General features: G+C 49.4%; 1 protein-coding gene across 2 annotated transcripts; it reads left to right on the plus strand.

Annotated features, from left to right (window-relative positions):
* Positions 1-939: 939 nt before the first annotated feature.
* On the plus strand, positions 940-25214 carry CD4 (CD4 molecule). 2 transcript variants are annotated; one of them, XM_043441538.1, is made up of 10 exons: positions 940-1243; positions 8366-8471; positions 8595-8759; positions 18203-18361; positions 18997-19230; positions 20226-20564; positions 21740-21940; positions 22668-22733; positions 23136-23203; positions 23495-25214. In XM_043441538.1, exons 2-9 carry the CDS (start codon positions 8423-8425, stop codon positions 23174-23176), a joined length of 1254 nt encoding a protein of 417 aa, XP_043297473.1. In that variant the 5' UTR covers positions 940-1243; positions 8366-8422; the 3' UTR covers positions 23177-23203; positions 23495-25214. The 2 variants fall into 2 exon arrangements, with proteins under 2 accessions (XP_043297473.1, XP_043297472.1); XM_043441537.1 differs by having other exon boundaries at positions 944-1243; positions 22668-22789.
* Positions 25215-25671: the final 457 nt, after the last annotated feature.

The raw sequence follows: 25671 nt of genomic DNA on the forward strand, positions 1-25671 counted from the left end.
ATAGTTAAGGACCAGGGAGCCTAGCATACTTAGTCCATGGGGTCGCAGAGTTGGACATGACTTAGTGACTGAACACCAATGTCATGTGGTATGGCAAAAAAAGACAAGAACCACACAAAAACTCAATCAGACAAACAAAAAAAAAAATCAAATTAAAAAAAAGAGAGAACAGGGGGGCTTTCCTGGTGGTCCAGTGGTTAAGAATCTGCCTCGCCATGCAGGGTTTGCGGGTTTGATCCCTGGTTGGGGAACTAGGATCCCACAGGCCATGAGGAAACTAGGCCTTTATGCTACAACTACTGAGCCCAAGCACCATAATGAAAGATCCTGCATACCCCAACTAAGACCTGACGCAGCCAAATAAATAAATATTAAAAAAGAGATTATACCCAGTTTCTTGTGTTTGAACCCAGTTCCTTGGTGGGCCCCTCACTGAGTGGGAAACTTGAAGAAGGAGTAGGTTTGGAGGGTCGTAGTATGGAGGTGATGGGTTTGGTTTGGGAGGCTATGCGCTGGGTTTGAGTTTGCTATGTCTGCTGAACATCCAAACGGGGAGACCCCCATCTGGTGCTCATGAGAGATCTGAACCAGAGAGAAACATTTGCGGATTGGCCAGAAATGAAGGCTCACAGGAAAGAAGCCCAGTCCATGGTCACTGTGATTGTCTCAGGTGCCCCTTCTTAGCCCTGGCCCTTTCTGCTGCACGGGCCCAACTATGATGGCTTTGGTGAGGGAGCCCTGAAAGCAGCTACTGAATCTGACCCTGGAGTTAGATGCTGTGTGCGGCTGACCACAGCAGCTACTGTGGATCCTCCATCTGCTTCCCACTTCTTGTTTCCCTGAAGCCCTGACCAGACTGTAATATCACTGATCCAATCAATGTTTTTCTTGCTAGCCACGAAAAGCACATTGACGCTTTTTCCTGCCATCCACCCAGACGCGGGGCCACATTCTGGGCTCCGGCCGGGTTCTGCTAAACTTTTTCCCTTGACTTTGTCATTTTCATTCTGACATCTTCCCCAAAAGGCAGAGGGTGGGGACCCCAGCCCTAGATGGTGACGCTGGGGGCTGGCCCAGGCCTGGGGAGTGGAGGAGACTCGCTACCAGGCTTCCTGTCTCTCCGTCTAAGCATATCTCTGCCTGCAGAAGTAACAGGCGCCCTCCCCAGTGGGCCTCTGCTCCCAACCCTCACAGAGACACACCTGTGCAAGAAGCAGAAGGGAAGAGAGACCCAGGCCGGGAGGTAAGAGGGACAGACCAGGCTTCGTTCCTTTCTGAGGGTCGGGAAGGGGAGGGGTGTGAGGCAGGAGATGTGTTGGCATCACAGGTCTTGCCCAGAGCTCCGGCAACCTTCTCTGGCATTTCCCGAGCCACACTCTCTCCCTGGAAATGTGAGCTTGCAGAAGCGAAGGGACTCTGCCATGCTTCTCTTCACAGCCCACTGCACACAGCTCAGTTCCCGGGGCGGAAGGGTGTCGACTTGGACTTGGAGATCAGAGAAGAAATGGGCGCTTCAGGGCCCCGGGCTGAAAAAGGCCACTGGTCATGGGTAGTAGAGGAGATAAAGACAGGGAGAGGGGAAAAGAAGGAAAAAAAGGGGAAAGAAGAAATGGAAGAGACATAGAAAGAACCCACAAATATTAAAAGAGGGAGGAGGCCTAGGAAAAAGAAAGGAAAAGAAAAAACAATATAAAAGCAAGAGAAAGAGAAGGAGAACCTGGTGTAGAGACATTTCTCCCTTCAAATTAATTTTCCCAATAACTCACTCACCAAAAACTCACACCAGAAATCACATTTGCAGCATTTCATAAGCCATATGACTGATGTAGCCTCTTTCGACTCTCAGTTTATGTTTCTACACTTTTGTTTGTTTTTCGTGCCTTTTTAGGATTTTTGAACAGTATATCTAAAGACACTTCCACTTTAGCTTTAAAATGATTAATGAGATGATTGAAAGCTAAAATTCTGAGAAGGGGGTGAAACCTAGCTCCTGGGTATGACATGCGGTAAAAGGGAGAGATACGTATTTTTAGGCCACCACGTCATTAGAAAAATTGGTTCTAAGAAATCAGTGTTAGGTGTCTCAGCTGCTCTAGGAAAGGAGGCTGTTGGGGGCGTTAGAGAAGGACTTGCAGACCCTCCCTGGGCTTGGTGGGGTGTGTGGGGGACACACAGGAGGTGATACCTCTCTAGCAGAATGCTCCGAAGGACCCCTGCCTCCCACCTCCACATTCTCAGTCCTCTCCTCTCTCCTGAGGCCTCCTTGGCCTGCAGCCCTGTTCCCCAGGGTGTCCACTGTCCTCCCATCCTGGCCGGATTCTGTGTGTGTGTGGATGGGGGCCTCCTCCCTACAGTCAGACCCCTCAGAATAGAAAGGCCCCACTGTCACTCACTCAAACATCGCGCTCTGGGTGGGACAGCTCTTCCTGAATGTCCTGCCCTTTCGGGGTGGGCTTTTCGGGGTGCAGGACTGAGGGTAGAGCCTGATGCCGGGGAGGTCACTGCACTGCGTGTTTGACAATTTCTTGTGCTGTGTAGAGTCTGGGCTGGAACAAAATGGCCGCCCTCCTCACCTCAGAAGAAGCGGTTCCCAGAGAACCGTGGGATGTCTCCCTTCTCCCTCCTTCAGTGTGGGCGCCCTCAGGTAGAAGAGGCCCACTTGAGATAAGACTCCCTCCCATCAACTGGTCTGGGCAGAAGCCCCATAGGCCTTGGGCCCTGATTCTGGCCCTGGCATGGCATCAAGGATTTGGGTAGACAAGGCCCTGGCCACTTTAGAGCCTCCGTGAGTCTTGGCTGAGTGAAATGCCTTTGATGAGGCTGGGTGTGCGGAGGGGACAAGCAAGGGGCTGGGGTTTGTGGGCTCCTTGGCTGAGGTCGGCTCTGCACCCCTCCGGGGATCGTGGAAGGAGAGGGGGCGCTCCGTTCCCCCCATGTGGGAGACGGAGGCAAAGGAGAGGATGGTGGAGGTTTGCAGCCACCGAACCACAAGGGTCCCTTGGAGGGACCAAGTCTCTAGGAAGTTAAGTTCGCACGAAGCCGGAGTGCAGCAGACGGGGCGCGTGCAGTGGGGGGCACATCCGCGGCGGGCTGGAGGGGGCTGATGGGGGCCATGCGGAGGAGATAAAAGTGCCTGCGGGACCACAGACTGTCACTGCGGTGGGGCTGTGCCCTCCTCCCCCCAGCCCCGAGCCTCTCTCTTCTCAGCCCTGCCGGGGGTGGGGGGCGGCTGGGGCCCCGAGGGCAAGCAGTGCGTTGCCACCTTGACCTCTCCTTTCGGTGTCCTGCTCCAGGCCTGTGTCTTGTGTCTCAGAATCTCCTTCTTTCCCTCTGCCCTACCTCGTTTTTGCTACCTGGGGCATTGTGTGTGATCGTGGACTGTGTAAATGTAGCTGCTGCTTTAATGAGCTAATCTGGGTCCCTCCCAGCCTTTCTGTCCCACCCCCCCCCATCCTCCCATCATCCTCCCTTGGGTCTTCTATGTATTCCTCTGCAGAATCTGTCCTTTCTCCTTTGTCCACCCCACAGCCATCTCCCTGGCATCTATCCTGGGCCCCAGGCTGTAGTCTGCAGGCTCCCTTCACACAGAAGCTTGTGGGGAGACTGCAGCCTTCCACCCAGAGGCCAGGATGCTGGTTTCCAGGCCAGGAGGGACTGGAGCTTAGTGGCTGCTGGAGAGAGAAGGGATTCTGAGGGGAAAGAAGCAAGGGGCCCTGCAGGCGAGCCAGGAGAGCTAGAATTGCCTCGTAGCAGAGGAGGAGAGACAGACACAGGGAGCTGAAGGTAGAGGTGAGGGGAAGCACAGCTGTGAGCAGAGAAACAGGGAGAGAGAGGAGCCAAGGCCTCGGGGACCCGTGGGCCCTCCCGCCGGCCTCAGGAGCCTGCGGTGTACAGTGTACAGGATGCTACTGTACCGGGGCAGAGCGCTTCTGGGGAGGCTGAGGATGTGGGGATCAAAGGCCAGCTCTCTGGGGCGGCAGCGGAAGCCCCAGGCATCAAAGCAAACAGCAGCTGGAAACCCAGAACCTCCTCCACCGACCAAGCTGAGCCCTGGGGTTGTGGGTTGGGGCAACACAGGGAACTGGGGGTGGTAAGTGGGCCTTGCACTGAGGCCAGGATCACGGAGTGGGGAGGAAAAATTGACCACACCCGGGGAGGGACAAGAATGGCCCTAGTCTTGCTCAGGCGTCTAAGCTGACTCTGAACCTCAGGGAAGGGCATCTCATATGGAGACTCCGTCACTCTCTGCTCACCCAGGACACGGTGAGTCTAGGATGGGCGGACAGTGGGACCTACTTTCAGATGTAAGAGTGCCCCGCCCTACTTTCTCACCCCAGCCTCCTGCTATGCGCCTTGTGGTCCCAGGCCAACTAGTAAACAACTTCACCTGTGACCTAGCCTCCCTCTTCCTTTCCTGGAAACCTCCTCCTCCTTTTTTTTTTTTTTAAGATTTATTTATTTATTTTATTTTTTTGACTGTGGGGGGTCTTTGTCGCCACATGCAGGTTTTCTCTAGCTGCGATGAGCGGGGACTACTCTCTAGTTGCGGTGCGTGGGTTTCTTACTCCGGTGGCTTCTCTTGTTGCAGAGCTTGGGCTCTAGACGTAGGCTCAGAAGTTGTTGTGCACAGACTTAGTTGCTCCGCAGCACATGGAATTTTTCCGGACCAGGGACCAAACCGTGTCCTTTGCATTGCAAGGCAGATTTTTAACCACTGGACCACCAGGGGAGCCCCCAAAACCTCCTTCTTGACCACTTTTCTTCTTATTTCCCTTATTTAAAAAAAAAAAAAAATTCTAGCAAGTTTCTACCAGGCATTAGGCCCTGAGTAGTTCCTCTTTCAGGCAGACAAAGCAACATCAGGTTGGCTCTTTCCCTTCAGGACTCTGCCTGCTGCTTTGGCATCTGGTGCCTCAACACCTCTTGAAGAGGAGGCTTCCCCTGCCCAAACCTCACTAGGAGGGTCAAGCCCTTAGCACGCACTCAAGTGCTGCCTCCTTATCATGGGTCATTGGCCAACAGGAAATGGAATCCATCTCAGATGGTTCAAGACCACCTGCAGAAAGAGGTTTTGAGGCACCAGATGCCAAAGCAGTGGGCAGAATCCTGAAGGGGAAAGGGCCAACCTGGTGTCTCTGGAACCCAGTGAGGGCTTGAGTTGCTATTAGGGGGCCACCTGGCAAGACCTGTGGTCACCATGGGAAGGAAAGGGCAAAGGAGGGAATACAGCTGATGCCAGAAAATATGCCCCGAGCCAGGAGAGAACAAGGATGAAACACTCCAACCTCTCTCCCCAGCCCTCTCATCTCTTGTGGGTGCTTCCCATTGGCCGACCCCAACTAGGAGCTGAAGGCCGAGGGAGCCTGGGTGACACAGTGTATAAGGTGTGCAGTGGTCAGCCTCCTTGTGGAGAGCAGGGCAGAGACCACGCGGAAGGCCTGGGGGTTGGGGGTTTGGGCTTCCCTGATAGTCAAGTGATTAAGACTCTGTGCTTCCAGAGCAGGGGGGTGCAAGTTTGATCCCTGATTGGGAACTAAGGTCCTACATACTTCGTGGTGTGGTCAAAAAATTTAAAAAATAAAAGAAGGAAGGTGGAGGAAGTGGGAGGGAGGTTCAAGAGGGAGGGGACATAAGTATACCTATGGCTGATTCATGTTGATGTATGGCAGAAACCAACACAACATTGTAAAGATGTTATCCGCCAATTAAAAATAAAAAGAAGAAAGAAAAGAGAATGCCTGAGAGGACGGGCACAAGAGTAGGCCGTGTGGATGGGGACGACTTGGTGTCATCCAGGCCAGGTTTGGGTGTGTACAGACACTTTTTAGTAACAGAATTACCATGTTGAGTCCAGAAAAAAGTAATCAGTGATTTCCCCTCTCTGTTCAATTCAATTTGGTTTAAGTTAACCAAACACATCCCAAGACCCTTCTCTGTACTCCAGATGGCGCCAGTGGTGGCCTTGCTGGCTGGACCATCATCTCCAGCCTAGAGATCAAGTTGGTGGAGGAGAATTGTTATTGTTCAGTTGTGTGCAACTGTTTGCGACCCCTTGGACTGCAGCATGCCAGGTTTCCCTGTCCCTCACCATCTCCTGGAGTTTGCCCAAGTTCATGTCCATTGCATCGGTGATGCCATCCAGCCATCTCATCCTCTATCACCCCCTTCTCCTCCTGCCCTCAATATTTTCCAATGAGTTGGCTGTTCGCATCAGGTGGCCAAAGTTTTGGAGCTTCAGCTTCAACATCAGTCCTTCCAATGAATATTCAGGGTTGATCTCCCTTAAGATTGACTGTTGGTGAAGGAAAGGCGGGAACTGAAACTATGGTAGAAGGTGGGATGTGCCCATAAAGGGGTCAAGTTCAGAGTGGGAGACTCTGGGAGTTCAGAGCAGACAGCTCACTGAAAGCTGGTCCCCAGCAGAGAGAAAGACCAGGCTGGGGTGGGGGTGGGGGAGAAAAGTAGGTCTAGATACACAAGCTGCGTGCCAGGTGTGTGCTGACGGCCCCAAGGCTGTCACTGCTCTGAGGCCCGCCCTCAATCTGGGGCCAAATTCAGACACTTAAAAAAAAAAATTGAAGTACAGTTGATTTACAATGTTGTGTTAGTTCCTGGTGTACAGCGAAGTGATTCAGTTATATATACTATACTCTTTTTCATATTCTTTTCCATTATGATTTATTGCAGGATATTGAATATAGTACCCTGTGCTATACAGTAGGACCTTGTTGTTTATCCATCCCGTATGTAATAGTTTGCCTCCGCTAGTCTCCCAGACTTCTAGTCCAACCCTCCACCACCCCCTCAAAGACACTTGAGCCAGGTCCCGCCTGCCTGCGAGGCACTGTCTGGTGGCCTTCCTTTTGGCTCTACTTCCTCCATGTCATCTGGTCCCCTTACCATCTGATTGAGCTTCCTAAAGCTCTCAAAGACCTCATCACATCTCTGCTCCAAAATGAGCAGCGGTTCCCAGTGCCCTGCAGAGCCAAGCCCTAACTCTCTGGCCTGTCCAGCAAGACTCGAGATCAGGCTCCACCCACCAAGACTTCCCTCCAGAGCCACACACTCCCCCCCCACCGACCCCGACTCTGCAGACTGTGGTGGGGTGCCCTCCCCTTTCCTTTCCAGCTGGCTCGGGGTTGTCAGACTTGAGTGTGCACCAGTCCCCCAGAGGGTTGTGAATGCAGACGGCTGCACCCAACCCCAGCTCCTGATCCCGGAGGTCTAGGGTGGGCCCCAGAGGTTGCCTGTCTCACAAGTTCTCGGGTGATCACACGTGGAGAATCACTGCTCCAACCCAGTGCCGCCCATTCCTCCAGGTCCACGCAGAGCCCTTCTGCGACCCCCTCCCTCATGGCCCTGTCTCTCTTCCAAGCCCACAGGAACTCCGGAGCATCACCTTTTTGCTTGTCCCACTCAGAGGCCTTCTAGGGAATCACCCTCTGCCCTTTCCCTAACCGCACCCCTCATGCCAAATCAAACCCCAGGAACTGGGGGTTTTCTTTCAGAACTCCTCCCTTAAGTCTGTCTGTCTGAGTTCAGGCCTCATCTTCTCTCACCAGGATTCTTGCAATCCTGCCTCCCATGCTTGACCTCCTCCAGGTCCTCTTCTGCTCAGCAGCTGGAGGGATCCATCCTATAAGTCTACTCCTGTCCTTCTCTAAGTAAAGCTCCCTCGAGCGCCCAGGGTCATGGCACTCTGGGACCTTCATGACCTGGCCTGACTCCCTAGTCCCAGTTCCTATCAATTTGCCACCTTCTCTGAGGCTTCTTCTTTTTAAAAAACTTTCATTCGCACCAAAGGCCATTCACTCATTCTATTTTGTAATTCATTGATTGATTAATTAATTTTTGGCTGTGCTGGGTCTTTGTTGTTGGCCACAGACTTTCTCTAGTTGTAAGGAGTGGGGGCTGCTCTCTAGCTGCGGTGGGAGGGCTTCTCATTCTGGTGGCTTCTCTTGTTGTGGAGCACGGGCTGTAGGACGTGTGGCCTCAGTAGCTATAGCACATGGGCTCAGTGGTTGCAGCTCCCAGGCTCTAGAGCACAGGCTCAATAACTGTGGTGCAAGGGCTTAGTTGCTCCATGGCATGTGGAATCTTCCTGGACCAGGGATTGAACCCGTGTCCCTTGCCTTGGCAGGCAGATTCTTAACCACTGGACCATGAGGGAAGTCTTTTGAGAACCCTTTTCTGGTTCCCCCTGGCAAAAAACCCACCCCTGGCCTGGGCACAGCATGCGTGGCACGTAACCCATGGGTGTCTTGTTCAGAGGCCTGCACGTCTAGGTTCGCGCCTGGCTGTCTGGGTCATGAAGGGGACCCAGCCAGGTGAAAGCCTGCTAACTGCTGATTGGTATCTCCCCCAGGCCCTGCCCTTTCTTCGGGGGAAGGCTCAGGCCCCCTGCCTGCCTAGCAGAGCCGCAATGTGCCCGAGGACTTCTCTTAGGCACCTGTTCTTGGTGCTGCAACTGGGTGAGTGCTCAGACTTGGGGTCCGGGTGCAGGTGACTTGGGAGGAGGGGCTGGTTGGGGACTGCCAGGTGGGGGATGGGGCAACCACAGCCTCAAGGCCTGACCCCCCTGTTTTTCCACCTAGCGATGCTCCTGGCTGGCACTCAGGGAAAAACAGTGGTGCTGGGTAGGGCAGGAGACCAGGCAGAGCTGCCCTGCCAGACTTCTCAGAAGAAGAACCTGGCCTTCAACTGGAAAGATTCTTCCCAGTCCAAGATTTTGGGGAATTATGGCTCCTTCTTGCACAAAGGTAGGTGGGCCCTGCTCCCTGTTTAGAGAAGAGAGCCCTGGGGAATGAACATACCTGTGGCAGGGCCCGGCTCCTAGTAAACGCTGGGGTTCTGGAGGGTTCTGCCGTCAACCAGAGTCTCAGGGACTCCCCAAGTCCAGACCCGCCCTCTGCCAGCTACTGGTGGGCTGGGGAATGGCTTCTGGTGGTCTATTATAATTTCATTATTTTAATATTGATGGCCTTATTTTAATGGATATTAGAAAAATAGCTATCATATGAAACCCATGATTTCATGAACGTTTTTGTTACAGACCAATGATGATACTTTGTTTACTTCCATTAAGAGCAACAGAATGTTTTTTTCCTAGCTTTTTAAAAAAATTATTAATTTTTGACTGGGTCTTCATTGCTGCTTGGGCTCTTCTCTAGTTGTGGCAAGCGGGGGGCTACTCTCGAGTTTAGGCCACACTATTCTCTAGTGTGGGCTTCTCATTTCAGAGGCTTCTCTTGTTGTGGAGCACAGTCTCTAGGCAAGGGCTTCACGAGTTGTGGCACGTGGGCTCCAGAGCTCAGGCTCAGCAGCTGTGGCACACGGGCTGTTGCTTCTCAGCATGTGGGATCTTTCCCCACCAGGAATTGAACCCATGTCCCCTGCACTGGCAGGCAGATTCTTATCCACTGCGCCACCAGGGAAGTCTTTTTCTAGCTTTCAAAGTGGAAAGAATTAAGATTTCAAAACTTCTTAGGAACATTATTTTGCAATCTTATTTTTTCACGTAAATTTTACCCTCATGCTCTTGTTTAAGTAACTTCTTTCTTCTGGGTATGGCTTCTAATATTCAATACATTATTGAATGGGAGAAAGTCATATAAGTCAAAAGTAGAAAAATGCCACCAGTGTGAAATGTATTTATTCTTTATAAGTTTATTTGATTTATTATTATTTGCATTTCACTGCTTATTTTGACATTTTCTCTTAATTCAAATGTATATAGAAGTTGAATAAGTATATGATGAACCCCTATGTATCCTTCTCAGCTTCAACAATGATCAGTTCATGAGCAATATTGGTTCATATAACTGAATCACTTTTCTGTACACCTGAAACATTGTTAATCAACTATATGTGGATTTAAAAAACACATCTATAATACCATCATCAATGCTTAAAAATTAATTCCTTAATGACAAAAAATATCCAGCGTTCAAATTTTCCCAAATGCCTCATAATATTATTTTTACATTTGGTCTATTTGAATCAGAATTCAAATAAAAATTCATGCATGGTATTTGCTTGATATGGCCCTTAAATCTCTTTGAATTTATACATTTACTCTCCTTTTTCTGCCCCCTCTTGCAACTGATATTTGAAGAAACCAGGCAATTGCCCTGTAAGTTTTACACTGTGGTAGCATTTAACATGTGTCTCTGTCCCTTAAATCTCCTAGAGATTAGCTCTAGAGACATGATCAAGTTCACGTTCATTTTTCTCTCAGTGACTTATTTAATAACTGTACTCCATATTACAAAGCATTATAGCCCCATCTTTTTTTAAAATTGAAGTATAGCTGATTTACAGTGTTGTGTTCATTTCTGGTGTGTAGCAAAGTGATTCAGTTATACCTACACACCATTCCTCCTATACACCATTCCTCCTACACACCATTCCTCCCCTTTGGCAACCATAAGTTTGTTTTCTTTGTCTGTGAATCTGTTTCTGTTTTGTAAATAGGTTTATTTGTATCACATTTTAGATTTCACATATATGTGATATATGATAGTTGTCTCTCTTTCTGACTAAATTTACTTAGTATGACAATCTCTAAGTCCATCCATGTTGCTGCAAATAGCATTATTTCATTCTTTTTATGGTTGAGTAATATTCCATTATATATACCTTCTTTCTCCATTCCTCTGTTGATGGACATTTAGGTTGCTTCCATGTTTTGGCTATTGTAAACAGTGCTGCCATGGACACTAAGGTGCACATGTTTAATCTTTTGATAAGACCATTTTATAGATGGTGTTATATTACCAATTTCATCACATTAGGAGGCATGCAATATTTATTGCTCCTTTTGTACTAGTAATACAAAATAATCAGAGGCTCAAGTTTAGTTTATTTATTTGTGCTTCCCAGGTGGCGCTAGTGGTTAAGAATCCACCTGCCAATGCAGGAGACTTGCAGGAGACTTGGGTTTGATTCCTGGGTTGGAAAGATCCCCTGAAGTAAGAAATGCCAACCCACCCCAGTATTCTTGCCTAGAGAATCCCATGAACAGAGGAGCCTGGAAGGTTACAGTCCATGGGGTTACAAAGGATTGGACACAACTGAGCAACTAAGTCATTAAGAGATCTTAATAAATTGAAATATTAAGAAGTGTTGGCAAGAATACACAGAAGAACTATACAAAAAGATCTTAATGACCCAGGTAGCCACAGTGGTTAAGTCAAGTGGGCCTTAGGAAGCATCACTATGAACAAAGCTAGTGAAGGTGTTGAATTCCAGCTGAGCTATTTCAAATCCTAAAAGATGATGCTGTGAAAGTGCTGCACTCAATATGCCAGCAAATTTGGAAAACTCAGCAGTGGCCACAGGACTGGAAAAGGTTAGTTTTCATTCCAATCCCAAAGAAAGGCAATGCCAAAGACTGTTCAAACTACAGCACAATTGCACTCATCTCACACACCAGCAAAGTAGTTCTCATAATTCTCCAAGTCAGGCTTGAACAGTACATGAACCATGAACTTCCAGATGTTCAAGCTGGATTTAGAAAAGGCAGAGGAACCAGAGATCAAATTGCCAACATCCGTTGGATCATCGAAAATCAAGAGAGTTCCAGAAAAACATCTACAATAGTGCAGTCAATAAAATCAACTTTACTGACTACACTAAAGTCTTTGACTGTGTGGATCACAACAAACTGTGGAAAATTCTTAAAGAGATAGGAATATCAGACCACCTTACCTGCCTCCTGAGAAATCTGCATGCAGGTCAAGAAGCAACAATTAGAACTGGATATGGAACAACGGACTGGTTCCAAATTGGGAAAGGATTACACCAAGGCTGTATATTGTCACCCTGTTTATTTAACTTATATGCAGAGTACATCATGTGAAATGCCAGGCTGGATGAAGCACAAGCTGGAATCCAGACTGCCAGGAGAAACATCAATAACCTCAGATATGCAGATGACACCACATTAAGGCAGAAAGCAAAGAAAAACTAAAGAACCTCTTGAGGTAAGTGGAAGAGGAGAGTGAAAAAGTTGGCTTAAACTCAACATTCAAAAAACTAAGATCATGGCATCTGGTCCCAATACTTCATGGCAAATAGAAGGGAAAAAATGGAAACAGTGACAAACTATTTTCACGGACTCCAAAATCACTGCAGATAGTGACTGTAGCCATGAAATTAAAAGACTCTGCTTGGAAGAAAAGTTTTGACCAACCTAGACAACATATTAAAAAGCAGAGACGTTTCTTTGCTGACAAAGGTCCATCTAGTCAGAGTTATGGTTTTTCCAGTAGTCATGTATGGTTGTGAGAGTTGGACTATAAAGAAAGCTGAGCACCGAAGAATTGATGGTTTTGAACTGTGATGTTGGAGAATACTCCTGAGAGTCCCTTGGACTGCAAGATCAAACCAGTCAATCCTAAGAGAAATCAGTCTTGAATATTCACTGGAAGGACTGATGTTGAAGCTGAAGCTCCAATACTTTGGCCACCTGATGCGGAGAGCTGACTCATTGGTAAAGACCCTGATTCTGGGAAAGACTGAAGGCAGGAGGAGATGGGGATGACAGAGGATGGGATGGTTGGATGGCATCACTGACTTGATGGACATGAGTTTGAGCTACCTCTGGGAGTTGGTGATGGACAGGGAAGCCTGGCGTGCTGTAGTCCATGGGGTAGCAAAGATTTGGACACGACTGAGCGAATGAACTGAACTGAGCTGAGCTGGATGATACACAGTGAGATTAATCTCCCTCTTACTCCTGATCCCCTGTTACTTGGTTCCCTTCCCCAGAGTCAACTGTTTTAATCAGTTTCTATGTTTCCTTCAGAAGATGAACTAGGACTTAACTGAGCTGAGTTCTTAGACTAGATACCAATGCACAATCCATAAAAGGAAAAATGGATACATTGATCTTTTTTTATTTTTATGTTTTGGCCGTACTCCACTTGTCTTGTGGGGTCTCAGCTCTCCAACCAGGGATCGAACTGGTGCCCCCTGAGGTGGAAGTGCCAAGTCCTAACCACTGGACTTCCAGGGAATTCCTGACATGTTGGTCTTGACCAAAATAAAAAAACTTTGCTCTGCAAAAGACTCTATTGAGAAGAGGAAAATTGTCTTAATTTATAAAATATGAGAAAATATATTCAAACTACATATCCAACAAAGACTAGTAGAATATGAACACAACTCTCAAAATTCAATACCAAAAAACCCAAACAATCCAATTAGAAAATAAGCAAAAGACATGAAGAGATATTTCACCAAAGAGGACATAGAGATGGCAAACAAACACATGAAAATGTGTTCATTGTCATTAGTCATCAGGGAAATGCCAATTACAACCACAATGAGATATCACCACACATGTATCAGAATGGCCAAAATTAAAAAAAAAAAAAAAAAAAGGTAACATCCAGTGCTGGTGAGGATGCAGCCACTGGTTACTCTTATATTGCTGGTGGGAGTATAAAATGGTACAGCTGCTCTAGAGAACAGTTCAGCAATTTAAAAAAAATTTATTTACTTATTTTTGACTGTGCTGGGTCTTCATTCCTGCTCAGGCTTTTTTTTAGTTTCAGGGAGTGGGGGCTACTCCCTAGCTGCAGTGTGTAGGCTTCTCATGGTGGTGGCCTTTCCTGTTGGGTAGCAAGGGCTCTAGGACTTGGGGACTTCAGTAGTTGCAGCTCCTGGGTTCTAGAGCACAGGCTCAGTAGTGGTGGTACATGAGCTTAGTTGCTCCATGGCATGTGGGATCTTCCTAGACCAGGGATCAGACCTGTGTCTCTTGCGTTGACAGGCGAATTCTTTACCACTGAGCTACCAGGGAAGCCCTGGAAATTTCTTTAGAAAGCTAAACTTACGACAACCTAGCAATTGCACTCCTAGACACTTACCCCTCAGAGAAAGAAAGACTTATGATCACACAGAAATCTGTGTAAAATTGTTGACAGCAGTTTTATTAGTAGTAGCCAACAACTGGAAATAACCTAGATGTCCTTTAATGGGTGAATGGTTGTATGCATGCTATGGACTATTTTTCAGCAGTGAAAAGAATGAACTATAGTTTTGAATCACAACCTAGATGACTCTCCAGAGGATTATGCTGTATGGGAAAAAAAAAAAGCCAATCCCACAAAATAACATACTAAATAATTTCATTTATATAACATTCTCTGACAAGTTACAGAAATGGAGAACAGATTAGTGACTGCCAGGAGTCAGGGCAAAGGGGTCTGGGAGGGAATAGGAATTGGCTGGAAAAGGGTAACATCTTTACAGTGCTAGAAATGTTCTGCATCTTGAATTGTGTCCATGCCAATATTCTGGCAGCAATACTGTGCTATAATTTTGCAAGCTGTTACATTTGGGGTGAGCTGGGTCAAGGGTATTCCAGATATTTCTGTGCTATTTCTTATGGTTGCATGATTTTCTCAGAAGAAAATGTTTAAAGAATCATCAGAGTAAAATGATTAGCTTCCATAATGTCAAAACAAAACAAACAGAATGAAGAAGCTCCACACACACACTTAGAAGGATGTCAAGCACATTTTGTTAAGTGGAAAGTAAGCTTTGTATGTATCAATAATAGAGTCCCATTCTAATTTAAAAATTCAATGTGGGGGTTTCCCTGGTTGGTCCAGTGGCTAAGACTCAGTGTTCCCAATGCAAGGGGCCTGGGTTAGATCTCTGGTCAGGGAACTAGATCCCCCATGTGGCAACTAAGACCCAATGTAGCCAAATTAATATTAAATAAAAATAGATACTAAAAAAAAAGGAAAATTCAATGTGTGTAAATATATGTCTACACAAACAGAAAAGAGCATGAAGAAATCCACACTAAGTTGTTTGCAGTAGTATTGAGGATGGGCAAGGAAGGAGAGAAATGTTGAGTCTGTATAATTTTTGTAGTTCAAATAACTAACCAAAAAAGTAAAGATGATCTTAACACAACTTTAAAAATGTATATTATGAATGTTTTCCATTTCATTGAAAATTATTTGTAAATGTCATTTTTAGTGCTCACCTAATAGTCCATCAAGTTAGTATGCTCTAATATGCAGCCATTATCTTTTCATCTAATCTTGCACCCTATTAAGAACACTATAATTATTATTTTTGTACTTACATTTTGGCTTGAATTTTAAACTTATTAAGGATAAAGTTCTAGAAATGAAATTAAGGATATGAGCTTTAAAAAAAAAAAAAAAAAAAAGTTGGTGTATACAGCCAGATTGCTTCCAGAAAGGTTCTATCCATTTACAGTAAGTCTAGATAATAATGTCACTGTGTGTGTCTTTCCCTGGAGCCCTTGCTGGCACTGAATACTAATATTTAAAACCTTCTCTCTTTTATTTTTTGCTAATTTTGATAATTGAAAAACATATCGTCGTTGTTTTAATTTGCATTTCTGTGCTCGCCTGTGAGCTTGAAACAATGTGCTCCGTTCTAAAAATTGTCACCTCTTTTGTGTCGATGTTTTTGTTCTGTTCCTAAGATCTCAACTTCTTTCAGAATGGCTTCCCTTCCCAGCTTCCTGATCTCTGACAACAGCAGGATCACTCTCCTGACCACTCCCAATTTCTGAACCAGAGTGGGACTCTTTCCCCCCACTTCAGTCCCTGATTTCCCCTCAGTCCCTGCCTAGGGCCATTCTTTCCGGTGGATGTGTTCTTCCGTTTCACCTTCTTTGTTCTCATGGGAACGCCTCCATCATTGGCCAAGGCCACCTACCCCTCCCCTGGGTTACTGTGGGAGCTTCCTGGCAGTTCCTTTGCTACTGGTCTCTTCTACTTTGCTTCTCTTCCTCCTATAGCAGCGCTGATTCCCAACAGTGCCAGTCACTCCCTATTCCACTAGACTAAGCCTGGAAGAGCCTCTGCCAGACATTCATTCCCTCAGGATGGCTTCCCGCAGCTCCTCAGCCGGACACCTCACACCCAGGTATTCTCACTGCTTTGAGGTGGCTGTCTGTATGACTTTCCAGGAACTTTACCCGCTTCCTAGACATTCTTGCTGCAACACTTTCCTCTAGCTTACTTCTTTTTTTTTTCTAAAGAAAAATATTTATTTATTTGTCTGTACCGAGTCTTAGTTGCAGCATGCAGGATCTTCAGCCTTCGTCTGGCCTGCGGGATCTTGAGTTGAGGCAGGCAGAATCTTACTTTAGTTGAGGCAGGATCTTTAGTTGAGGCATGTGAACTCTTAGTTGTGTCATGTGGGACCTAGTTCCCCTCCCAGGGATCAAACCCAGGCCCCCAGCACTGGGAGTATGGAGTCTTAGCCACCAGATCACCAGGGAAGTCCCCTGCCTACCCTTCTTTTAAGGCTTTGTTCTGTACTGGTCTCCTCCAAGAACTGATCCCAGATTCTCTCACACTCTTAGAACTTTCACAAAGTAGAATTGCTTTTACAAAGTATAGAACAGTCTGGACAAGGGGGTCTTGATGAGACCCAGAAGAGCTTTTAGCAGGGAAGCAAGGAAGACAAGTTATTTTAGGGAAAGGTTGTTAGGTTTCATTTGTAACCAGTTGAGTTTTGGGGTGATGTCAGGACATCCAGATGAAGTCATTCCTTGGGCCACTGGAAACGTGGGCCCAGGAGGAAGGCGAGAGGTTAGGGCTGGGAGTTATCTGCTGAGCAGACAAGGGATGCAGTGGAAGTTTTTTTCTTTTAATATTCATTTTTATTTATTTGTTTGTGCCAGGTCTTAGCTGTGGCATGTTGGATCTAGTTCCCCATCCAGAGATTGAACTTCCTGCATTGGGAGCTCAGAGTCTTAGCCACTGGACCACCAGGGAAGTCTCACAACAGACTGAATTTTAATCCTGGCTCTACCACTTACTGGAGTCAAAATTTGAACAGTAGAAAAAGGCATAAAATGAAAAACTCTCCTACACCTGTCTCATGGGGTTCACTTCCTATCCCCAGGGACAAACCAAGGCGACCATTTCCTTGTGTTCACCGCTAGAAATATTTGTTCGTTTAAAAGATAGATGGATAGACAGTTAGAAATATAGGTAGATAGATGATAAATAACTTTCTCCCTCCTTTTCAAACAGTGATAGCTTTGAAAATATCTTTCTTTATTCAGTTAACAGTGTTTTTCAGATATTATTCCATCTCAGAATATAAACAGCCTCCTCATTCTTCTCTTATAGCATTCCACTGAAAGAGTGAGTCTAACTTATTTAACCTCTTCTTTCATGGTGGACATTTCAATCTGTATGTGCATTCGTAATTCTGGGAGTATTATAAATTACCTTCCAGGGGAACAGATAAATTGGGAGATTGGAATTGACATATACACACTACTATATATAAAACAGATAACTAAGAAGGACCTACTGTATAGCACAGGGAACTCTACTCAATACTCTGTAACGACCTGTATTGAAGAAGAATTTTTAAAAAGAATGTGGGGACGCGGGGGAGGGGTGGCAAAAAAAAAAAAAGAGTGGCTATGTGTATGTGTTTAGCTGAATCACTTTGCTGTACAGTAGAAATTAACATAGCATTTTAAATCAACTATACTTCAATAAAAACTTAAAAAATAAGAACAAAACAAATTACTTTCCAATGAAATTGCACTGGTTTATGTTCCTGCTGATAATGTGTAAACAAGAGTTTGGACAACTACTTAATTTCTCTGAGCCTCTGCTTCCTTATCTGCAAGATAAGCAAAACGGTACCTATTTCTCAGACTTGTGATGATTACCTGAGATGATGTGTGTAAAGTGTTGGCCTGTAGGAGCTGGTGGAGCTTCCCAGGTGGCTCAGTGGTAAAGAATCCACCTGCTAATGCAGGAGACTCAGGAGACATGGGTTAGATCCCTGGGTAGGGAGGATCCCTTGGAGGAGGGCACGGCAACCCACTCCAGTATTCTTGCCTGGAGAATTCCATGGACAGAGGAGCCTGGCGGGCTACAGTCCATGGAGTTGCAAAGAGTCAAACATGACTGAAGCAACTTAGCGCACATACATGTAGAGGCTGGTGCTCTCTAAGGGAGGTTACGATTTTATTTGGGGTTAGTGAGATGCTGTCCTGGCCAGGTAAAGGAATGTGTTTGGACCTCCTCGCCAGTCTGGGGTTCTCAGATTAGGACCAGGGCAGATTTTATCGGAGATCAGCAACTCAGATCAGAAGAGTCGTGGGTACCACCCTTGCCAGGGCTGCACTGTCTCCAGGGTACCCCAACCTCCTCCATACGGGATCTGCTCCCAGGTAACAGTGAACTGAGCCATCGAGCGGAAACCAAATTAAACCTGTGGGACCAAGGATCCTTTCCTCTGATCATCAAGAATCTCCAAGTAACTGACTCGGGGACTTATACCTGTGAAGTGGACAACAAGAAGCTCCAGGTGGAACTGCAGGTGTTCAGACGTGAGTGGGGCAGCCTGGGACCTTCAGCCAATTTCCCTTCCTTCTTGACTCGCATCCTTGCACCCAAACCAGGGCCTGAGCTGCTGGCATTTCAACAGTCTGAAGACAGATCAGACAGGCCACTGTGTCTTCTCAGTGCCGCCTCAGGCCTTGGGTCAGGCAAGCGAGACAGAGACCTGGGGGCGAGTAGGAGGTGCAGGGGTGGAAAGGCAGGAGACAGAGGGAGGAGTGAGAGAGACAAGGAAGAGAGGTGAGCGGGAGGGGAGAGGAGACCCTGCCTTGGGCTGGAGGTGGACAGAAGGGAGATGTTGGAACAGGGTAACTGCAGATTCTCAGATGGCTCAGTGGTAAAGAATCCACCTGCCAATGCAGGAGACGCAGGTTTGATCCCTGGATTGGGAAGATCCCCTGGAGAAAGAGATGGCAACCCCACTGCAGTGTTCTTGCCTGGGAAGTCCCACGGATAGAGGAGCCTGGTGGGCTACAGTCCATGGGGTCACAAAGAGTCAGACACAGCTTAGCAACTGAAACAACAAACGGACAACAGAGCAATACCCTAGGCTTCCTGGCTTCTTCTCTTCTTGGGGAGATGGTGTGTGTCTGCTTGTGACACAGTTCGCCTGCTCCCCTCACAGTGACTGCCAGCTCAGACTCCCGCGTGCTGATGGGACAGAGCCTGACCTTGACTTTGGAGAGTCCCTCTGGGAGCAACCCTTCAGTGCAATGCAAGGATCCAGGGAATAATAGGAAGGAAGACCTCAAGAGCCTGTCGCTGGCCCAGGTGGGGCTGCAGGACAGTGGTACCTGGACGTGCACTATCTACCAGAGCCAGCAGACACTGGAGATCAAAATACCCATCGTGGTGCTGGGTAAGAGGGGCTCCCCCTCCCCCGCAGGCACCCCCTGCCTGCCAGACCTTCTTCTGCCCTCAATGCTGTGCTCCGGGAGGAGGGGAGTTTGGGGGGGGGAGGGGGAGGCTGAAGCCAGGATCCCCTAGAGCAGAAGTCTGCCCTAAGGGACACGCTGGCCTTCTCTTCCTCACAAGCCACTCCTTGGGGAAGCGAACATGGAAGAAAGAAGGGACAGGGAGTGTAAGGATGTCAGGGACCCCAGAGACCCAGGAGGAAGCCCCACAGGAGGGCTGTCAAGGGCATCTGTCTTTTTGGTTGCCTCAGCTTCCCCCTCCCACCAAGATGCAAGTCCACTAACTCAGAGATGCTCACAGCAACAAGCCAGCCCTGATGAAACTCAATGTTGCAGGTTCAGAGTCCTGAGTAGGCACTGGGAAGGAAACAAAAAAAGAGCCTAGAAGACAGGTGCTACCCCAAACCCTGTCCTCTGGGTGACTCACGTGACACACAGGAGGGTAGCGTGGTAATGAAGTTCATGGACTCTGTCTGAAATCCTGGCTCTGACTTGACTGTGTGGCCCCGGGCAGGTCACTGAAACTCTCTGTGCCTTGGTTTCTGCATCTGCAGAATGGGGATGATCTAACCTACCTTGTCGTGTCATGAGGACAAGTAATGTACTAAGTGCCCTTAGAACAGCGCCTGGCATGTAGTCAGCCAGTGTCTGCGCTTACCTCGAGAAGGGTGATGAATGTGGTACCCATGTGGTACAGGCCAGATGCCCTCTGTGCTCCGGGATCCTGAGGATCCCTGTGGCTGGGCTGTTCTAGGAGGGCTTCTCCGGGGAGGGGGCATTGCTGTGGCACCTCCCTGGGGTGCAGAGCAGAGAGAAGAGAGGAGATGTAGAAGGGACTTGAAGGGTTCAAGTGGCAGCCCAAGTGTTTGGACTCACCTGGCCCCCTTTCCTGCGCCTGCCTTGCCCTGTATGGACCCAGCTTCTCTCCCTCCCCATCCAGCCTTCCAGAAGGCCCCCAAAACAGTCTATGTGAAGGAGGGGGAGCAGGCGGAGTTCTCCTTCCCACTCACCTTCGAGGATGAAAATCTGAATGGGGAGCTGAGATGGCAGCAGGCGAACGGGGATTCTTCCTCCCAATCCTGGGTCACCTTCACCTTGACGAACAGAGAGGTGAAGGTGCTCAAGACTGCCAAGGACCTCAGGCTCCTTGTGGGGGAGAGGCTACCGCTGCGTTTCACTCTGCTGCGGACTTTGCCTCAGTACGCGGGTTCTGGAACCCTGACCCTGGATCTCACCAAGGGGAAGTTGCAGCAGGAAGTGAAGCTTGTGGTGATGAGAGGTGAGGAGCTAGTCTGAGACGGTGAGGGTGGGGTCAGGGGCCAAGGGACCTGGCTCAGCGCCCCTCCAAGTCATGACAGACCCTTCAAGAGGGTGCCTTGGCCCTGGATGCCTGATGGAGCCCATCAAAGGCCCTCTGGTTGGGGGAATTTTTTTTTTAAATGCGGCTATGTTGGGTTCATTGTGGCATGCAGGGTTTCTCTAATTGAGGCACAAGGACTTCTCTTGCAGAGCATGGGCTCTAGAGCATTGCAGGTCAGTCGTTGCAGCCCGAAGGGTTTAGTTGCCCTGCCGCATGTGGGATCTTAGTTCCCTGACCAGGGATCCAACCTGCGTCTCCTGCATTGGGAGGCAGACCCTGAAGTCCCTGGGGGTTGGTTTTGAACTGAAGTTGGAATCTTCTGTCCCTCCCTGACATCCAAGAGCCGGCCTGGGGTGAGCTCCACTAGAATTCCCGAGGGCCTCACTGAGAACCAGGCTCTAGTTCTACCTCTGCCGGGGCCCTCTCAGATCCCGACTAAGCCCCTCCCTTCTGTGGGTCATTTTTGTCCTAGGGAGGATAACAGTGTGACAGTGATGGTGACAATGTCAGGCGTCATACTGAGTTCTTCCCCTCCTACCTCCTTAATTATCATAACAACATCACCAATAATAATGGCTTAGATTGGGTGTTTCGTACAAGCCAGGCCCCATTCAAGTGCTCTGCGTGTATCTTTCCATTTAACTATTGTGTGGGGCTCTCCCTGGTGGCCCAGGTGGTAAAGAATCTGCCTGCAATGCAGGAGACCTGGGTTCGATCCTGGGTGGGGAAGATTCCCTGGAGAAGGGAATGGCAACCCACTCCAGTATCCTTGCCTGGAGAATCCCATGGACAGAGAAGCCTAGTGGGCTACAGTCCATGGGGTCACAAAAAGTCGGCCACCACTGAGCGACTAACACCTCACTTCAGCTTGGGAAGTAACTTCTTCAGAGACTCCTCACAGATGGTAAGCAGCAGGGCTGAGGTTCAAATCTAAGACTGCTGGATCTCAGAAGCTGTGCTTCCTCCATTATAACTGTATGAAAATGTGCTCTGAGAGGCTAGCAGAGTGGTGCTGATGTAAAGCACCATCGTCACTGTTCTATGGAATTCCTGGAGGTCCAGGGTCCCGGGCTCAGGCTGTTGTCCCACTGCAGTGACCAAGTCCCCAAACAGTCTGACCTGTGAGGTGCTGGGGCCCAGCTCACCAAGGCTGACCCTGAACTTGAAGATGGGGAACCAGAGTATGAAGGACTCAAATCAGTCGAAGTCGGTGACAGCGCTGGAGCCTGAGGCTGGGACGTGGCAGTGTCTGCTGAGTGACAAGGGCAAGGTCCTGCTGGAATCCGAGATCAACGGTGAGTCAGGGTCCATGTTCCATGGCCTAACCCCGAGCCCCTGCCTCCTCAGCTGGGGGACCCTCCCAGTGCTGGTGGAGACCACCCAGCCTCCCAATTGCTCTGAGATGGGTAGGGTGGTAGGTGAGGGGCCGAGGACACAGGGCTGATGAGGTGAAGTGGAGTGTGGCCCTGAGCTCTTGTAGTCCTACAAGTTCCCACTTCCCTAAGGTCTACCACCCAGGAGTGGGGCTCCCCTGACCAAAAGCCCCCCTCCCTGGCTCCTCTTCAGACCCAGACATACGTGCACACCCAAACGTACAGACATTCGTGTGCATGGCAAGGGTGGGGACTGTTGGTCTAGCTCCCCAGAAAGCAGAGTGGCATCTAATCTTAAAACCCTTTCCCCAAGGGAGCTTTGGGGTTGAATGGATACACGTATATCTGTAGCTGAGTTCCTTCCCTCTTCACCTGAAACTGTCACAACAATGTCTTTTTTTAATTTTATTTTTAAACATCAAAAAATAAAATGTTAAAAAACAACAACAACAACAAAAAATCCTTCCCCAGCCTTTCCCTTCCAGTCCTGGTGGCCCCTAAGGGGACCACGTATCCTGCCTCGCTCTCTCAGCCCGAGGACCAGACCCAAGTGTGGCTGGGCAGTGAGACCCTCTCTCCTGGGCCCCCTTGTGTGCCCCTTGCCCTGACGGTGGGCAGGGAGCTGAGCACGCCTCTCTCTGTCTTGCAGTCTTGCCTTCAGACCTCACCCAGGCCTGGCCAAAGCTCCTGCCCGTGGTGTTCGGGGGAATCACAGGTCTATTGCTTCTCCCTGTCTTCTGCATTGTCTGTGTTAAATGCTGGCACCGCAGGGTGAGTGAGCCCTCCCCCGACGTCCTCGCACCCCCACGGGACACTCAAGACCCTGAGGCCGGTCCGGCCACGAGGGTGTCCTGTGTCTGTGACCCACTTCTCCTCTGGCTCCCTCTTCCCACTGCTCACTCCCTCACTGCCGGCTGGGCCCCGTCCCAGATCCCATAAGGAGGGAGAGAAACGAAGGCGCACAGTCAATTCTGGGACAGATGGCCTACTCGGCCACAGCCCTGGCCTCTCCCCTCCCAGCTTTCCCCCCATCCCCACCCCCGCGCCTCCCCTCCAAGGGGCAGCTCCCTTTCAGAGGCCCAGGGACCTCACAACTCGCCTCCTTCTCCCTGGACAGCGCCAGGCAGAACGGATGTCTCAAATCAAGAGGCTCCTTAGTGAGAAGAAGACCTGCCAGTGCCCCCAGTAAGGAACTGGGTGGGGGGAGCGGAGAGGGAGGGAAGGGTGGAGAAGGGAGGAGGGAAGGAGATGCAGGCTAGAGGGAGGCTGTGCAGAGGAGAGAAGCGGGTGGGGATGGCCCAGGAGGCAGGAAGCAGGCTGGAGGATGGAGGACCAGGTGAGGGGTAGGGGGCCTGGGGTGTGGCTGGAAGCCAGCCCTGCACTGGAAGGGAAAAGCAGGCTCTGGGAACCACAGAGGGCCTGGAAATCAAAGGGCTGGGAGGCACAGACTTGTTCTTCTTATTCTTTGTCCCCCAGCCGGCTCCAGAAGACCTGTAATCTCACCTGAGGCCCCAACCAGGAGGAGTTTTTCACCTGCAACCTCCACACACCTGGCTCCTCCGCCCCCCAACCCCAACCCCACCCCCGCATCTCCTATCGGGCCCCTGGGCCTGGGGACCAGATGAATGTAGCCGGGCCCTCTGGCCGCCTGCCGCCCTCCTGGTTGAGGGCACCTTGGGTCTGCTCTTCCAGATGCTCGCCCCTTCTTCCCCATTTTCTTTCTACTCCAACTCTAACCCTTCTCTGATGACTTCTCTCTCCACTCTCTCCCTCACCACTGGCTCGGATCCCGGGCAGCACAAGGGACTAGCCCAGCCTGGCCTGGAGGATGAGGCTGGGTGTCTGCAGCATGAAGCCCAAGACTGTCATTGTACGGGGAGAGGACCCTGGGACTAGAGAGAGGAGGGACTAGCCCAGGATCACAAGCTAGTCAAGGACAGATTCAGATCCAAAGGTTCCTCCTGACTGCCCGCCAGTAGCATTTCATTCTGCCTGCATCTCACTCTGCCTTGGCAGAACCACAGACTCACATCCTGACCTGGCACAAACAGGCACCCTGGGCACACTTGTTCACAGATGTGATTCCTTATCGCCCCAGCAGCACGGCTCTATTTACAAACCAGTTCCTTTGTTTGTCTATGGGCTTCCCTGGTGGCTCAGATGCTAGAGAATCTGCTTGCCAGTGCAGGAGACCGGGGTTTGATCCTTGGGTTGGGAAGATCCCCTGGAGAAGAAAATGGCAACCCACTCCAGTATTCTTGCCTGGAGAATCCCATGGACAGAGGAGCCTGGCGGGCTACTGTCCATGGGGTTGCAGAGTTGGACACGATTGACTGACTAACAATGTCTATTTCAGCCTCATGAAAATTCTGCAAGGCTGGTAGTGACAGGACCGAGACTAGCATCTCCAGTTTATAGACCAGAAACAGAAGACAGAGAGGTACAGCTAGTGTGTGGACTAGCCCCGGTCTCTTGACTGCTAGTTCCACTTCTATCTCTTGAACAGAGGGAAAATACCACGCAGGTCTCTGCAGCTGGCTGGTCACAGATGCCGGGTATGTCCCTTGTCCCTCCATGGGAGTCCTTCCTGGCAGGGAGTTTGCCTCAGAGAGTTCAGGATCAGGCAGGAGGGCCTCCCTGCCTAGAATCCCTCCTTCGTCCCCTGCTGGCTGCAGAATCCTGTTACCAGGGAACAAAACCTGCAGTTCTCCTAATCAGGGCACAGGCCCTGTGGGAGAGGGTGTCCACTGACCACCACTCACCCTCTCAGAACCTTCTGGAAGGTGAGTTTTGCCTGGGGGAGAGGTGGGAAGCTGGCTGGAAACAGCCCTCTGAGGGCGCCTCCTGTGAAGGGTGATACCCCTGGGCCTCAGTCTCCCCACCCTGCACCCCCTTCTTCCTTCTCCCAAATGACTCAGGATACAAGAAAATCTCAGGGTTACAAGTTTTCTTCTTCTTCCTCTTTTCGATCCATTTCTCTCAGTATCCCCAGCCTCCTCTGCCCCACTCTCCTCCCTTCCCTTTCTCATCACCTCTTGCAATCCCTACCCTTTTCCCTTCTTTTCCTTCCAATTTGCCTCTTTGAGGAAGAACACCCAGCTGTCGACAGGGGTCCCCGTGGCTTGCTTGTATTCATGACCTGTCCCCACCCCTGCCTCCCTGAGCTGAGAGAAAAATGCAACAGACTTAATTTTAAGGAAGATGCTCTTCATTTATGTGTGTGTGTGAGAGAGAGAGAGAGAGAGAAAAGGGTGGGGGAGACATTGCGTGCCAAGTCTCTTCAGTCGTATCCTACTCTTCCCGACCCCGTGGACTGTATCCCGCCAGGCTCCTCTGTCTATGGGATTCTCCAGGCAAGAATACTGAAGTGGGGTGCCATGTCCTCCTCCAGGGGATCTTCCCGACCCAGGGATGGAACCTTTGAGGGGGAGGCAAAGGTGGACTCTTTCCTGGGGATCTGGAATCTTCTGATCTGTGGGGTCAGACCCAGAGGACAGGTTGCCAGGTTTGCCCCCAAGAAGCAGACCAAGTTTCCCTGGGGAGGGAAAAATCCTCTGGCGGTGGTTAGCCACCTCCCCACCCCACAGGGCCCTGAGTGTGCGTGCTTGTGTGTGTTCTACTGAAAAGGAGAGACTGCAGGGGCCGTGTGTGCG

The sequence above is a fragment of the Cervus canadensis genome, chromosome 21, assembly GCF_019320065.1.
Source record: "Cervus canadensis isolate Bull #8, Minnesota chromosome 21, ASM1932006v1, whole genome shotgun sequence".
Classification (NCBI taxonomy): domain Eukaryota; kingdom Metazoa; phylum Chordata; class Mammalia; order Artiodactyla; family Cervidae; genus Cervus; species Cervus canadensis.

Coding starts and splice junctions, on each gene's coding strand:
- CD4 (XM_043441537.1), top strand. CDS start 8,423: ATGTGCCCGAGGACTTCTCTTAGGCACCTGTTCTTGGTGCTGCAACTG. Junction 8,472..8,594: donor GTTCTTGGTGCTGCAACTGG/GTGAGTGCTCAG, acceptor TTTTCCACCTAG/CGATGCTCCTGGCTGGCACT. Junction 23,204..23,494: donor AAGACCTGCCAGTGCCCCCA/GTAAGGAACTGG, acceptor TTTGTCCCCCAG/CCGGCTCCAGAAGACCTGTA.